Here is a 15,746-nt window from a genome sequence, read left to right on the forward strand (position 1 = left end):
TTGGTTGGGAATTTCCGATGTCTGATCCCATCTCCTTCGTCGTTCATAGGCTTCTTCAGATGGTCCACGTCTTCGTGATCTAGTCTCGGTGGGTTTTCTCTTTCCGGGAATTTGCCCACTTCATCCAGGTTACCCCGTTGTTGGCATACAGTTGTTCACTGAACCCTCTCCTAGACCTTTTTAGTTCTGGGAGTGGCGTCCCCGACTTTGTGTCTGATTCTAGTGACTTGAGTCTATTTCTTAGTCCATCCAGCTCGAGGACTGCCGATCCATCAATCTTTTTGAAGAACTGACTTCTGGTTTCATTTATTTTCTCTAGTGGTTCTCTTTTCTTTATTTCATTGATCTCTGCTCCAGTGTTTATGATTTCTTCCCTTCTGCCAGTTTTGGGTTACAGATTTCCTTGTTAGTAGCACTGTGGCTATACCCCGTGTTCTGGCGAGGCATTCTGTTTTCCTTCATCGAATTTCATTTCTAATTTCCCTGGTGATTTCCTCTTTGGTTTCCACTGGGTGTTTAAAAGTGTGTTAAATTTCTGTGATGTTGTGAATGTTTTTTTGTGTGTTGACTTCTAACTCCATCCTGTTGTGGCCAGAGAGGATATTTTGTATGTAGCCTACCTTTTAAAATCTATGAAGACTTACCTGAGGCCTCACGTGTGGTCGATCCCATACGACAGTACAACGTCCATTGGGCACCGGGGAGGAACGCGTGTGCCATCCTAATTGGGTGGACCGTGTGGTCGGACGGGGTTGGTTGCTGGGGCAAGTCCTCCGTGTCCTTACTCCTGTCCGTGTTTCTGAGCATCACTCTGAGTGCAGCATCACTGTCTCCAGCTGTTATTCTAGGCTGGCTATTCCCTTCAGTTCTGTGGGGTTTTGCTTCTTATGTTTTAATGGTCTGTGCTCAGGTGCGTAAATGCTTGTGATTGTTAGATCTTCCTGCTGTATTGAGGATTTTACTCACATGCACTGTCCTTCCTCGTCCCTTGTGACCTTTTCCTGACTTAGTCCGTTTGTGTGATGTTGGTGGAACCAGCTGTCTCCTGGGGACTGTCTGCACGTAACGTGTGTTCCCATCGTTGACTCTCAACCTGCTGTGTCTTTAGATCTCAGCTGAGTTTCTCGTAGACAGCCAGTGGTCGCAGCACGTGTTTTTATCCATCCTGCCGTTCTCTGTGTTGACTGGAGAGGCTCTTTCCCTTTAAAGGGAACGCTGGTGAGGAGGGGCTTCCTCCTGTCCTGTGTGTTTTGTGTTGTGTGTGGCCTATGGCTTTTTTCTCCCTTGTTTCCTGCATTCCTGTCTCCTTCTGTGTTTAGTTTTTTAGTGAAATGTTTAAATTCCCTCCTAATTCCTTTTCTGTATATTCTATAGCTCTTTTCTTTGTGGTTGCCATGGGGATTACATTTAGCATACTAAATTTATAACCTAAATCGATTTTATAGTTTACCTTGAGTAACACGCAGAAACCTTCTCCTTCACAGCTGTGTGTACAACACCTTTTTGGTTGTCGATGTCAAAGTATTACATCTTTACACTGTGCCCCAAGACATAAATAATCATTCATTCATTCATTCATTTAAAAAAAAAATCTCTCTACCCAACCAAAATCAAGGGTCACATGCCTCTCCAACTGAGCTAGCCATGTGCCCCCATAGATAATTATTTTAAATGCATCAGCCTCTTAAATTATGTAGAAAACAAGATTTGGAGTTAAATACTAAAGTTATAGTCATACTAAGTTTTACATTAATAATATTTTTCATCAAATGAATTAGTCTCTTAAATCATGTAGAAAACCGCTGTTTTAATGCCATCTAATGCCTTCTAACTAGTATTCTAATAACAATAGCTTTTAGTTGCTGTGTATTTACGTTTCCTGAGATCTTCCTTTCTCTTGTATGGCTTTGTGGTGCTACAGCTCTGGTCACAAACTCCCTGGACTTCTGTTTATCTGGGGACATCTTGCTTTCTCCCTCACCTTTGAAGGACAGTTTTGCCAGAAATAGGATTCCTGGTTGACAGTTGGTTTTTGTTTTTGTTTTTTTTTCTCTGAGCACTTTGCACATATTAGCCACTGTTTTCTGCCTCTGAAGTTTCTTATGAGAAATCTTTTCATCTATTTGAAGGTATCTTGTAAGTGACGCATGGCTTTCCTCCTGCTGCCTTCGGATCCTTGGGTCTGGGTTTTGGATGTTGTACTGTAGTGTGTCTCAGTGTGGCCTCTTGGGAGTTCATGGAGCCTCATGGATGTTTGCACTCATGTCTCCTCACCCCGTGATTTCTTCAGATCTCCCTGCTCCTTTCTCTCCTTCTGTGTCTCCCATGTACAACCCTCGGTCCCTTAGATTCTGTTCACTTTTCTTCCATCTTCTTCTCTGTCTGTTCCTTGGCTTCCATAACTTCCACTGTCCTGTCCTCCTGGCTGCCCAGATCTGCCTTTACATCCCTCTGGTGAATTTCTATTCCAGTTACTATGTTTTTACCTCCAGAAGTTTCTTTCTAGTTTCTTTGTAGATTTTCTGTCTTTATTCCTATTTCCCTTTGTCTGTACATTGTTTTCTTGACTTTCTTCACATATGCCATTTGTTCTTCAAGCACATTTAAAATTTTTTTCTGACATCTGTGTAATATATCTGCTACTGAATCCTTGTCAGGGACAGATTCTGTTCATCTGTTCCTTTGAATGGGTCATGCTTTTCTGTTTCTCTGTGTGCATCATGATTGTTTTGGTTGGACATTTGAAACTAGTAATGTGGGAACTTGGAAATCAGATTCTCCCCTCTTCTTGGGGCTTGCTGGGCTTAGTCATTGTTTTTGTTTATTATTTTTGTTTTGTTTTGATTGTTGTAGGCTCTCTGCCAATGATCAGTCTGAGGTGTAAAATTTTTTTTAAAGATTTTATGTAGCTGAGAGAGTGCATGAGAGAGCATAAATGGGAGCAGGTGAGGGGCAGAGGCAGAGGGAGAAGCAGACTCCCCACTGAGCAAGGAGCCCAATGTGGGGCTCGATCCCAGGACCCCAGAATCATGACCTGAGCCAAAAGCAAACGCTTAGCCGACTGAACCACCCAGTAGCCCCCTGAGGTGTAAACTTAATGTCTTCTTGGGTGTTTTTTTTTTCTTTTTTAAAAATGATTTTATTTATTTATTTTAGAGCAAGAGTACATGAGCAGGAGGGGCAGAGGGAGACAGAGAATTTGAAGCAGGCTCTGCACCGAGTGTGGAGCCCAGTATGGGGCTCAATCCCATACCCTGAGCCAAAATCAAGAGTTGGACACTCAACCAACTGAGCTGCCCAGGCATCCCTTCTCAGGTCTTTTCTAAACTTTTCTGGGGTCATTTGTGGTCACTTGTAAATTTTTCCTGTACATGCAGCTGTTTTGAAAGTCCCAGGCTTTACTATCTGGCTTCCCAGGGTGGGAGCCTTAGGCCTTTAAATCCTTGGAAGGCACTTGAGTTGGAGGGAGTGGCTGCTCACCTCCTGCTTCAGAGGGATCTAGGATTGTGTCCCACATCGGGCTACCCACGGGGAGCCTATTGCTCCCTCTGCCTGTGTCTCTGCCTCTCTCTCTGTATATCTCATGAATAAATAAATAAAATCTTTTTTAAAAAATGAGCAGAGTACAGACCCCGTATCTGGAGGTCAGGGCCCTTGTTGCCCACCCTCGCTCTTGCGCACTACGTGCAGTTGCTCCAAGAACACTGCAGAAGTGCCTACCCAGGACCAGAGGTCCAGAAGGCCAGTTGCTCCTGTGCCAGGAGCTGATGTTGACCACAGTTAACTCAGCTTACCATCCAAACCTTCCCCTGATCCCAAATTAACTCATGTTCCTTCTAGATGATCCTGTGTCTTCTCTAGAACATTTAGCTCCTCAGGCACAGGCTTTAATGGAGGGATGGGCTCTACACGGTGTGACGGGGCAGGCAGTGAAGATACAGGCAATGTGGAAAGGCACAGGAGGTGGATTGGTGGCCCCCAGCATCAGGGCAGGCAGTGGGTGGGCGCTGGTATTGAGGTGGTGAGTGTGGCATCACTGGCAGTGACCACGGTTAGGGTGTGGTCCTGGGGTATGGTAAGGTCTGGGGTTCCCTGAGCATGAGGCGGTCACCAGAACAGGACATGGAGACAGGTGAGTAAGAAGATGGGGTGCTGGTGCTGGGGTTATCCAGAATTAACCCTCGGAGCACCCAGAAGAGGGGTGGGTGTAGCAGGCACAATGGCCCCTGTCACTGTGAGCTGTGTGCTTCATGTGGTCAGAGGAGAAGCAAGGAGGCGAGTGTGTCCGGAGCAGAGAGTAGGGGACAGTCTCACGCCACCATGGCACATGCAGGGCTTGTTGCCCGCTGTAATGGAGGGTCCTGGGCTGACAGGTGAGGTGGATGCCAGGAGACCATTAAAGGGCTTTGGAGTTGTCCAAACAAGAGGTGACAGTGGTGCACTCTAGGACGCTGGCAGTTGTGTGGTGGGAAGTGGTCAAATCATGGATTTATTTTGAACTTTGGGGAACAGGACATGCTGGCACATGAGGTATGGGTTGCAGGACCGGGAGAGATGAGGACACTGGTTTTGAGCTGAGGCTGTGGGAAGAAGGGTGGAGACCAGGAACTGGCATGAGGGGTGACGATTGAGAAATCGCCATGACTCTGAGTGGGCACTCAAGCTTGGGGCTGGGGAACATTCTAGAGAAAGAGGCTGGAGGTAGACACCAGGAAGCCAATGTACAAACTGGCAATGTACACAGTTTTCTTTTTCTGTTTTTTTCTTCACTGAGGTGAAATTCATATAACATAAAATTGACCACTAAAAGCAAACAGTTCAATGGGATCCCTGGGTGGCTCAGCAGTTAAGTGCCTGCCTTCGGCCCAGGGCGTGATCCTGGAGTCCCGGGATCGAGTCCTGCATCAGGCTTCCTTCATGGAGGCTGCTTTTCCCTCTGCCTGTGTCTCTGCCTGTCGGTCTCTGTGTTTCTCAGGAATGAATAAATAAAATCTTCAATCAATAAATAAATAAAGTGAACAGTTCAGTGGCATTTAGAACATTCCAGTGTTGTGTAACCACCACGTCGACTTGGCTCCCAAGTACAGTTTTCACAACCAGGAGATGAGATGAGATGCAAGGGAGGTCCCCAGAGCCTGGCGGTGGGCAGGCCGGCCGCATGCTGCCCAGCCCAGGACGGTGGAGCACCTTGCCGGCCAGCGGAGTCTGCCCCCGGGGGCTGGTGAGTGGCGGGGATGAAAGGGTGTACACGTGGGGTCAGGAGAAGGACTCTGAAATCGGGCAGCACGGGTGCTGAAGGGGGTGGTCCCAGGGTGGGAAGGGAATGTGCCAGAAGGAGACCCCTGGGCCAGGCAGGAGGGGAGGGTCTGAAGGGACGCTGGGTCCCCCACTGAAGGGGAGAGAGGGGAAGATTCGCACCCCACGCCTTCAGGAGCTCACTCACTGCCTGCTCTGTAGCTGGCCACCACTTCGGGGAATCCACTCTGCTTGCAGAGGCAAACGTGCCCACCGCCCCGGAGCTGCTCTGGGGGCAGGGAGACAGGACCAGGCAAGCAGACAGAGCAGAGCGAGTTGGGAGGGTTCCGGCAGCAGGGGGCTGTGGGGGTGCTGGCAGCCCCCCCCACCCATGCCCCCCTCACTCCTGGGCCTCAGTGTGCAAGGGACAGGTTCTCCGGAGCCGGCTGCAGGGCTCTGCCAAGACCCCTGGTTCTGGCTCCCTGCATAGGCGGTGCTCTCCTCCCCTGCTGGACTTTGGTTGGGGGTGACGCCACCTGCCCCGTCCTGCCGCACCCTGCCCCCTGTCTCACCTGGACAGATGCCTCATTTCTGCTCCAGGAAATGGTGAGGGGCTGAGTCACCTGCAGGCTCCCTGGGAGAAGGCAGGGCAGAGCAGGGGCAAACAGAGGGCAGGGGCAACCCTGGGAGGCGGGGTGGGGGTGCTGGGAGGAGCCGTGAGAGAGCTGGCAGCCTGGGGCAGAGTCTGTGCACAGAGGGCGCGGCTGGCACCTGGAGGCTGGCACTGGAGGTGTGCCGGTGCTGATGTGGGTTGGGGCAGGAGTGGAGCTCCTCACTCAGGCCTGGCCGCTCTCTATAGCCCTCTCTTCTAGGCGCGGGGCCTCCATCTGCTCCCCCAGACCAGCACATGCCCTGGGGTGCAGTGCTGCACAGAGCACCTCGTGGTCTGTGCTGGGGGACACGGGCCCTGGAGGCCCACTCCAGGCTACTGGGCAAGGAGTCTCAGAGTCCCTGATGCCCCGAGAGAGGACGGCTGGCTGGCTGGCTGGCTGCTGCTGCTGTGCTCCTTGCCCCATGTGGAAGGGGTGCAGCCAGAACAGGGCCTGGGGTCAGGGGGTCCTGGTGCTGGGATTCCCCACTAGCTACCCTCCCACCCGAGGGGCTCCGGGCTCGGGGGCATGAGGCTTTTGTGGACATGTAGACTGCTTACGCTGGGTGCCTCTCTCCTGGCTCTGATGTGGGGGTGTGGGCAGACCCTGCTGTGCTCCAGCAGCCTGAGAAGGAGCCCCGAGTCCCATCTGGCCCCCTAATGCTGGGGTGACGTCTCCCCTGGGGACCTCCTGTCAGCCTTTGTCCAGCTCTTCATAGCCTCCCACCGCATGTGCACACGTAGGGTCAGGGTGGCCCTCCTGTGGAGATCTGCCCAAGAGATCTGCAGAGATCTCTTGGAGGGAGGAGGGAGGGGTGAAGAGCAGGCACATTTCAGCAGGAATTCCTGCAGGAGTACTGGGGCTCCTGGAGCAACCCATGGAGCAACCCATGAAGGCCAGTGGGGGACCAGCTTGCTGGTGCTCCACCCTCGGGCACTTGCAGGGGGTTGGGGGGGTGGGGGGGTGCAGGGGCTCCCTCTCCTGGAGGCTGGAAGTCGTCAACTGTTGTTCAGTCAGTCCCCTCAAGAACTCTACTTCCAGAGGCAAGATCCTTCTTTAAAATCTGGGCTCTTGATTGAACAGCCACCCCAGGCTCAAGGGCAGCATTTCAGGCATGGGGGAACCCTCCAGGGTCGCTGAGTCCTGAGACAGCCAGACCGTGTCCCCAGCCAGCTGATCCCAGAAGGAGGCCCCACACCTCCATCTTTAGGATCACAGGCACTCGACCCATTGGTGGGTGGCACACTTGCTGGAGCTGCTGTGAGCTACCGTGTGCAGGTGCTTCGGGCAGGCAGGCCGGCCTCTGGGTGGCACTCAGTGACAGTCCTGTCTGGCCACAGAAAGGTGACATTGGAGCCAGATTTTTGCTAGGCAGGTTGCACCCAGACAACCCTGTGGAAATCATCAGCCTGAGATTTGGGGGAACCGCACTTTGCACCTCAGGTCCAAGCATCCCACTGGCTTGATCCAGACACAGCAGGCCTCTGCGTGCGCCCCACGCCTCGGCTTCTTGCCTTCCCCCCGGGTCCAGCTCAGCCCACCTCCCGCTGGCGCTTCCCCAGCACCACGCACCTGTCCCGGGGCCCTTGCCTTGGCACAGTGCAGGGTTCTTCCCTGTGACGGGGTAAGGGCTCCCCCTCCTCTTCCTCTCCTGGAAGCCTCAGAACCTGAATGTGAACTCAGCCTACTAATGGGCTTCAAAGGGCACTGGGGTGCCTGTCAGTAGGTGGGAACCAATGACCACCGTGAGCAGTGATCTCACCTGTGACCTGCCTCCACCCCCAGGACCCCTTTTCTCTCTCCCCTGCCTCTTTTGAACCTGTGGAGGAAAGTAGTTCAGTTCCGGGCCAGTCTGCCATTGTGCGACCTAAGGCAAGTGTCTGACCCCTGCTGGGCCTTATGTGTCTTATTCTGTAGAATTGGCCTAATCATAGCATCAGCCTCAGATGGAGCTGTGGGACCAGGTGAGGTAACGTGCTGAGTCCTCAGCCCCAGGGCGTGTGATGAGGCAGGCAGGGTTGACCAGGGGGCCTCTGAGGGATGCCCAGGACGCTCTTCCTTCCTTCTCTAAGGCCAGGCCTGTGGACTGGCCTGCGTGGCCCCCAGGAGCCAGCTGGACATAGCTCCTGGAGGAGGGAGCACGCATGTCCTAGAGAAAGCAGGTCCCTGTCCACCCCGCCCAGCAGGACCAGCAGGGTGAGAGGCCCTGGTTTTTCTGCTTCTCTGGGCTCTGGGGTAGGGCTGGGGCCATAGAAACAGCCACTGAATTTTTATTCATTTTTATTGAGGTATGATTTACACACAGTAAGATGCACCCCCGTAGGAGTGCCGGGAGCCAGGCCCCCACTGATGTGCTTCGGATTCCCGTCGGCCTCTTCATGTCACTGAGATGTTAGTGTTCTTGTTACTCTCAGCGGTCCTTTGTGCATTTTGGACACACATCCTGTATCAGAGACACGATTTGCAAAATTTCTCCCGCTGTAACTTGCCTCAACCAGCATCCTTCAAAGAGCAGACCTTTTAAAAAATTCTGATGACGCTAACTTAATTTTTTTTTAGTTTTCTGTGACCAAAAAGGCTTTGCCTCATGCACTCTCACAAAGACTTCTCTTGTTTTCTTTTGGAAGTTTTATAGTTTTGGGTTTTACATTTAGCGTGATGATGCATTTTGTTGTAGGTGGTAGGAGGCATGGGCCGAGTTTAGTATTTTTGCAGGTGATGTCTGACTCTTCTGGCACCATGTGCTGAAAGATTATTCTTTCTCTGCTAAGACATCTTTCCACCTTCATCAATAACACGTGTGGAAATATTTCTGGGCTCTATTCTGTGCCAGTGATCTTCTCTTTGTTTTTACGCCAATACTGTGCTGTCTCGATAACTGTAACTTTACAATAAATTCTAAAACCCAGAAGTATTAGTGCTCCATTTTTGTCCTTTTCCAAAGTTGTTTTGGCTATTCTAGGTCCCCTGAATTTGCATCTGAATTTTAGAACTCATTTAATTTACATTTAAAAATCCTCCTGGAGTTCTGATTGGGATGACATTGAGTCTATAGATAAATTTGGAGAGAATTTACATCTTCACGATATCGAGTCTTCCAGCCTGAAAGTGGTATCTTTCACTTCATAGTCGCATGGTCTGTAATGCATCTGTCTCAGCGGTATTTTGTAGTGTTCAGTGCACTACTTTGCATTATCGCTTGTCATATTTACCACTGCGTATTTCTTTTTTTTATACAATTATAATGGTGTTTTTAACTTTTCATTGTAGTAAAATCTATATAACATATAATTCACTATTTTACCCTCTTTCAAGTATAGTTCAGTGACATTTAAAACAGTCGCATTGTTGTGCAACAATCTCCAGGATGGAAATGACATTTTTAAATGTTCAATTTCCAACTGCTTTTTGCTGACATATACAAATATAATTAATGTTTGTATATTTATCTTATATCCTGCAGCCTTATTAATTCTAGAAGTGTTTTTCTAGAATCCATCAAATTTTCTATGTTGATAATCATGTTGTGTATGAATAAAAGAGGTTTTATTTTTCCCTTTCCAATCTGGAAGCTTATTTCTTTTATTGCCTTATTGCACAAACTAGAATCTCCAACTCTGTTTTGAATAGAAGTGATTAGAATAGACATTCCTGTCTTGGTCCTGATTCTAGGGAAAAGCATTCAGTCTTTTTCCATTAGGTATGATGTTAGCTATAGATATTTCATGATGCTGTATATCGAGTTAGCAAAGCACCCCTCTATTCCTAGTTTTCTTTTTTATTTTATTTTATTTTATTTATTCATGAGAGACACAGAGAGAGAGGCAGAGACATAGGCAGATGGAGAAGCAGGCTCCATGTGGGGAGCCCGACGCAGAACTCAATTCCAGGACCCCGGAATCATACCCAGAGCTGAAGGGAGATGCTCAACCATTGAGCCACCCAGACGTCCTAGTTTTTTACCAGGATGCTCCATTTTATCACGTGCTTCTTCTGAATCTAGTGAGAGTTATATGTTTTTTCATTTTTAATCTGTAAATATGGTGAATTACATTGATTTTCAAATGTTAAGCCAGCTTTGCATTCCTGGTGTAAATCACTGGTGGTCATGGTTTTGTCTTCTTTGTAATGTTATTGGGTATGCGCATCTTTTTGTGGATGTGTTTTCACTCCACTTTGGTAAATACTGAGGAGTAGAATTGCTGGTATACAGGAAAAAGATGGTTAATTATGTGAGCAACTGTTTTTCAAAGTGAGTTGAACCAACTTATGCTCCTGCCAGTGGTGTATGAAATTACCAGTTGTTCCGTATCGTCATCATTTGGTAATGTTGGTCTTTTGCTTTTCAGCCATTCCAGTGGATGAGTAACAGGGTGCCATCACCAAAGCTTTTTTTAAAAGGGTACAAACTGGGCAGCCCCGGTGGCTCAGCGGTTTAGTGCCACCTTCGGCCCAGGGCCTGATCCTGGAGACCCGAGATAGAGTCCCACGTCGGGCCCCCTGCATGGAGCCTGCTTCTCCCTCTGCTTGTGTCTCTGCCTCTCTCTCTCTCTTTCTCTCTCTCTCTCATGAATAAATAAAATCTTTTTTAAAAAAAGGTACAAACTTTCTATTCCTCAAGTGATAACTGTGTTGCTCTAGTCTCTGACACACCTGATTTAGCTGGCATTTTTTTTTTTATAAGTACTCTCTACACCCAATGTGGGGTCGAATTCATGACTCAGATCAAGTCAGTTGCTGTCATGATTGAGCCAGCCTGGTGCCCTGTCCTTACCCTTATGTGAAGGGCTTAGTGTCTCCATTTCTTAAGTTCAGACTTCCTAGAGCCCTCCATGGAAGCAGCTGCTTGTGTTCTGTTTGAGGGCATGTGTGTGTGTGTGTGTGTGTGCATACCTCCCACACTCCCACACGCTGGATGGGCAGGCTGGGGCCAAACAGCTTTAAGTTGTACAACAGTAGGTCCTTGTCCTAGCCGCAGGATGGCAGACAAGTTCGTAACCTCTCCTTCAAACTAGGAGCCTTGTTGTCATTTGATTATTAGTGGTGGCAGTATGCTATGCCTTCTGATCACATGCCTTCCTTGATCTCACGTCTGTCTCACTCTTTTCCCTCCAATGCAGGGCCTGGCGAATGTTTTCTTAAAGGACCAGATAGTAAATATTTCAGGCTCTGTTGGCCACATCTCCTCATCACAACCACTTGACTTTGCCACTGTATTGCAGAAGCAGCCACAAAGTGTAAATGAGGGGTGTGGCTGTGTGCCAATAAAACTTTATTCACAAAAACAGGCCCAAGGGCCACAGTTTGCCAATCCCCGCTGAGGTGTTCTGTAAACAGGTCTTCTAGGCCAGGACAGAGACAGCCTTGTCCCAGAGTCTGTGTATGAGGATGGAGGATGGCTGAGCAGGAGCGTTTGGTGGTCTTTGTTTAGCCAACCTCAGAATTTCCTCACATGTCAGGGAAGGCTGTGAGGAGACAGCCCTGGGCCAGCGGTCCACAGTCAGAGCAGATATTACCAAGTGGTAAAAAGTGAGGTCTCTTCTGCACCCTAGTGACTGTCCCAGTTGGGCTCATTTTGCAAGTGATGGTTACTGTCCCATCTTACAGAGGAGGCGGCGAGCCTGGAAGGGGTGCTGCTTGCCCCAGACCATGTGCCTGCCAGGCACTCTACACAGTGGTGGACTAAGCAGCTTTGGTGGAGGTCTCTGGGGAAGACAGAAGCCGGGGGTGGATTGGGACTGTCCCCTTTCTGCACCTCGGTTTGGTGCTCTCCACCTGTTGCCCGGGGATAGCCTTTCATTGTAGACTGTCGCCCTCTCCTGCCCCACCAGCCCTCCCTGCACGGCGTAGCCCTCAGCAAATGTTCATTAGTAGAGTCGGGGAGAAGGCCTTGGTGCCCTCTTGGGAAGTAGGGGTTCTGCAGACAGAGGGCTGTTGGGTCATTAATTCATCACAGAACCTGACCTCTGGTTTTGGCTGGGTTCTGTCCTTGGGAAGCCCACGATGAATGAGGAGACTGAGTCAGGAAGCCCAGCAGCTGCAACAAACAGCTCTGCATCTCAGAGGCCGGGCTTGTTACTGGCTCACAACACAGTGCTGTACACAGGTACCTGTCCCAGCTCTCTGGGACCTCTCTGCTCCAGACAGTGACTCAGGGGCCTCCACCCCACCACCCCTCCACCCTCACCAGAGTCGCCCCACCCCCATCCCCTTGGTCAAGGATGCAGACAAGAAGCACCATGGGCGGGTGGTGGCCGTCAGCCAGGCCTGGCGGGACGGGTCCCTCTGATCACGTTCCATAGCCCAGAATCACGGCCGCACTGAACTTCCAGGTGGCTGAGAAGTGTTGCGCCATGTGACCCCGGGGAGGAAGAGAGGCAGGTCATGGTCTCTGCCACAGACCTGTGCTCTGAGGGGCTGAGGAAATTAGCATCTGAACAGGGACGTGAGTGCTTGAGGGTGCCTGGGAAGGCTTGTGGCCTGGGCTGTGTCAGCAGAGCCACACAGCCACTGTGTGATGACTGCCATTACCTGAGCACCCTGTGTGCCAGGCTGTCCCCCCTGCTGTTAGTGGCCTCAGGGTCCTTGATGGTATTCTCACTTTACAGAGGAGAAAGAGAGAGAGCAGTGAAGTGATTTTCTTTGGGGCGTACAGCTAGGAAGGGTGGGGAGAGAGTGGGACCCAGCCCCCCAGGCTCGGGTGCGGGTCTGCTCAGCTCTAGAGCACATCTGATGGGGCTACGGGGTCCTCCCTGGTGAGCAGGAGTGTGGCCACTCAGGTGGACAGGGGCCCGGGTGCTTCTCTGGTGAGTGTGAATGGGTGAGTGAGCCACAGCTCCCCAGTCTGGCTTTGGGAGAAAGCCTGCTGCCCTGCCCTGATGCGATTTCCTACAGAAATCTGCAGCTTGGGCCTCAGTCCATGTCTGCCCACTCCTGCCAGCTCCTCGCTGCTGGGGGTGGGGGGGCCTCCTCGCAGGCGGCAGCACCAGAGGACGGTGGCAGGGGTGCAGCCCCGGCCCAGCTGGCGGCTGTGTCTGTGGCCCGCGTGGGTCTTCCCTGCTCACATTCTCTTGGACCAGAGGAGTCGCTTATTTCCTGGTGGGGCAGCATTTTCACAGAGGGAGCAGCTCCTGGGTCCCTAGGACGGTGGGTGTGCCCGGGCATCCAGGAGGGACACCGAGGGTAGGCTGGGGCTGCAGGAGAGTGGGGGTGTGGGGCGGAGGCCTGGGGGGGGATGGTACCAGGGGCCTCGGTGTGCCCCCCGGGCAGCAGCCAGGCAGTTTCTAGAGAGGGGTACCAAAATGCAGGGAGAGTGTATTCTGAGGGTAGAGGACACAGGTTGGTTCACGCAAAGCCATGGGCTCTGCTGTTCCCTGCGTCCCCATGATCATGTGTGGGGTCTTCAGTCTGTGTGCTGCCAAGAGCGCTTGGGCTGCAAGGGGTCTGTGGCTCTCTGATACCCCCTCTGGCCCCCCGGGGAGGCACGGAGCTGGTTCCCCAGCTGCCCACTCTGTGGGGTTCCCTGCAGGCCCATCCTGCCTGCTCTGTAGACCCCAGTATGTTGGAGGCCTGGCTTCTGGCTGCAATCAAGCCCTGCTGCCAAGGCACCTCCCTGGGCCAGTGGAAGGGAGCTCAGGGACGTGGCTGTGGGGGCCGTGCAGATATCTGGGGCCCTGATGTGGGTACAGACCTGGCTGCTAAGAAGGGGCCCAGAGCATGTCAAGCCCTGACCCATTTATATTCTAGGTCTGAGACAGACAGTGCTCGGTAAACAGGCAAAGAAATTGAATGCCAGGACGGCAGAGGGGGTGAGGAACCGAGATGGACACTGAGGGGGCCCCCAGCTGGTGGCCGGGGAGCCTGTGAGGGTGACCTCTGCACCCAGATGAGTGGAGGAAGGGGACGCCAAACGTGGGGGGCTGGAGCAGCCCAGGAGGAGCTAAGAGAGGTGGTGAGAAGTCCCTGGAGGGTTCCAGAGCAAAAGCTGCCTGGATGCTCTAGCTTCTGGGGCCATGGGGGAAACATGGGGAGCCAGGGTGGACACAGGGGATGTCCAGGAGGATGGGTGGGTGGGCCAGTGGTCTGTCTGCCCCTCTGCTCATAGCTCCTCAGAGTGGGGGTAAGGACCCCCCAGAACCACAGCTCCGAGGCCTCAGGCTCTCTGGGCCACATCCCTCGCTGACCCTGTGGGGAGCAGTGATGTCTGCTAACCCCAGTACAGGGAGGGGGCAGAGGGCTGGGGCCCCTGGTGCTTTCAGGTTCCCCACCAGGAGCCTGCGTCTGTGCCTGGGGTCACTGCCCCGTCGCCTAGCACCCCAGTCTCATCAGGAGGCCCATCCTGCACCAGGCACCCCCATCCCATAAACACCCATCAAGGGGAGGTTGGAAGTGAGGGCTCAGAGGATCCCCAGCCCCCACGGACAGTCTGCCTGTGGGGCTGGGCATGAGTCCCTCAGGATGATGTAGCTGTTTTTCTCCCGAAACTTCTCTATTCTGGGTGCCACTTAGAAGTGACCTGCCTCCCTCATCTCCACTTCCTCTCTAGACCCTAGAGCAGGTCACACGCCCCACGGGCGCCTCGGGGACAGCGACAGGGATGCTGTGAGTGGGCCTGTCATCACCAGAACCCCTGTGCTCAATTGCTCAGCCCACCACTCCCTGTGTCCCTCTCGGGTCCCGCAATAAGCCGGCCCTTGTCTCCCCAAGCAGGCAGGGAGGGAGGCTGGGGACCAAGGCAGGGCAGGTGCCCTCGGGCCACTGTGAGTCTGGGGCAGGGGCCAGCCACCCCCAGGGCCAGGGCTGCTGGGTCCTTGGTCCAGGAACCAGAGGGGCCTGGTGCACCGGCCCCCACACCCACACCTGCTCACTCACACATGTGCACACCACACCTGCCAACTCACATCTGCACACGCCCTGTAAGACTTCTAGCACAGAGCTTGGGCCTGTGATGAGGCCTTTGGTATCTGAGGAGAGGCTCTGGCCTCCTGGCATCTGACTTAACCCAGCCTGATGCAGGAGAAGCTTTACTTACAAGCAGAAGGTGCTTCAGAGACCATCGTCCCTTCTGAGCACTCGCTCTGAGCCTCCCTCCTTCGGCCTCTGGCTCTCACTCAGTTACTAGGATGGGGCGTGCAGAACGCAGACAATCCCGGAGCCGCTTCCAGGGCCCAGTATATCGTGTCACGTTCCACTGTGCTCGGTTGCCGTGGATCAATATGAAAAATTGCAAATGGACCGACTTTTGCAAATGAAAAGTGGGCCGACTTATACCTGGACCTGCTTGCCCAGTTAGGTCAAGCAGCCATCAGCACCCTGCATGTTGCTGCGTCCACGCATGCACACACGTGTTCCCATTGCACTTTGAGGGTAAGTGAGACATCAAGGTGTGTCCGAGTGCGTGGGCACGTGGCCAAGCCAATGTCCCTGTCATGATGGAGTGCCATCGTCCAGCACATCTCCCATGGCCATGCGTTGTCCACTTGGGTGTCCGCGGAGCAGCTAGGACATCGGGGATGGGGCTGCTCACCTGTGGCAGGTGGGAGGGACCTCGCTTGGGACAGAGCCCGTGAGCCCTAGGGATCTCCTTGCCAGCCTCCCTTTGCAGGGATGGGCAGACAGAGGCGAGAGTCCCGGCCCTGCTCCATTCCCTGGGTCGGAGCCTCCCTGAGCAGACATCTGGCCTTTGCCTTCCAGATCCTGATTGGGCTTCCTACACCCTGGGGGTGTTCATCTGTCTCAGCTGCTCCGGAATCCACCGGAATATCCCCCAGGTCAGCAAGGTGAAGTCTGTCCGCCTGGATGCCTGGGAGGAGGCCCAAGTGGAGGTATGGGCCTGCGAGGGGGTGGAGTGGGGGTGGCCGT

General features: G+C 52.6%; 1 protein-coding gene and 1 long non-coding RNA gene across 4 annotated transcripts in view; one reads left to right on the forward strand and one right to left on the reverse strand.

Moving 5' to 3' along the window:
* ADAP1 (ArfGAP with dual PH domains 1) overlaps nucleotides 1–15,746 on the forward strand; it is a 65,872-nt gene that overhangs the window by 24,715 nt on the left and 25,411 nt on the right. For 2 of the 3 annotated variants that reach the window (XM_072753357.1, XM_072753356.1), the window contains exon 2: nucleotides 15,579–15,709. In XM_072753357.1, the coding sequence (XP_072609458.1) occupies nucleotides 15,579–15,709 (131 nt within the window). Of the gene's footprint in view, nucleotides 1–4,975; nucleotides 5,222–15,578; nucleotides 15,710–15,746 lie in introns of those variants that run through there. The other variant, XM_072753358.1, reaches the window with a different exon arrangement.
* LOC140598285 (uncharacterized) lies at nucleotides 4,823–5,890 on the reverse strand. The gene is made up of 3 exons (XR_012000567.1): nucleotides 5,808–5,890; nucleotides 5,444–5,524; nucleotides 4,823–4,962 (listed from the first exon to the last, which is right to left on the reverse strand). It is a non-coding gene; the product is annotated as an uncharacterized lncRNA (long non-coding RNA).

This window comes from Vulpes vulpes, chromosome 3, assembly GCF_048418805.1.
Source record: "Vulpes vulpes isolate BD-2025 chromosome 3, VulVul3, whole genome shotgun sequence".
In the NCBI taxonomy this organism is placed as follows: Eukaryota; Metazoa; Chordata; class Mammalia; order Carnivora; family Canidae; genus Vulpes; species Vulpes vulpes.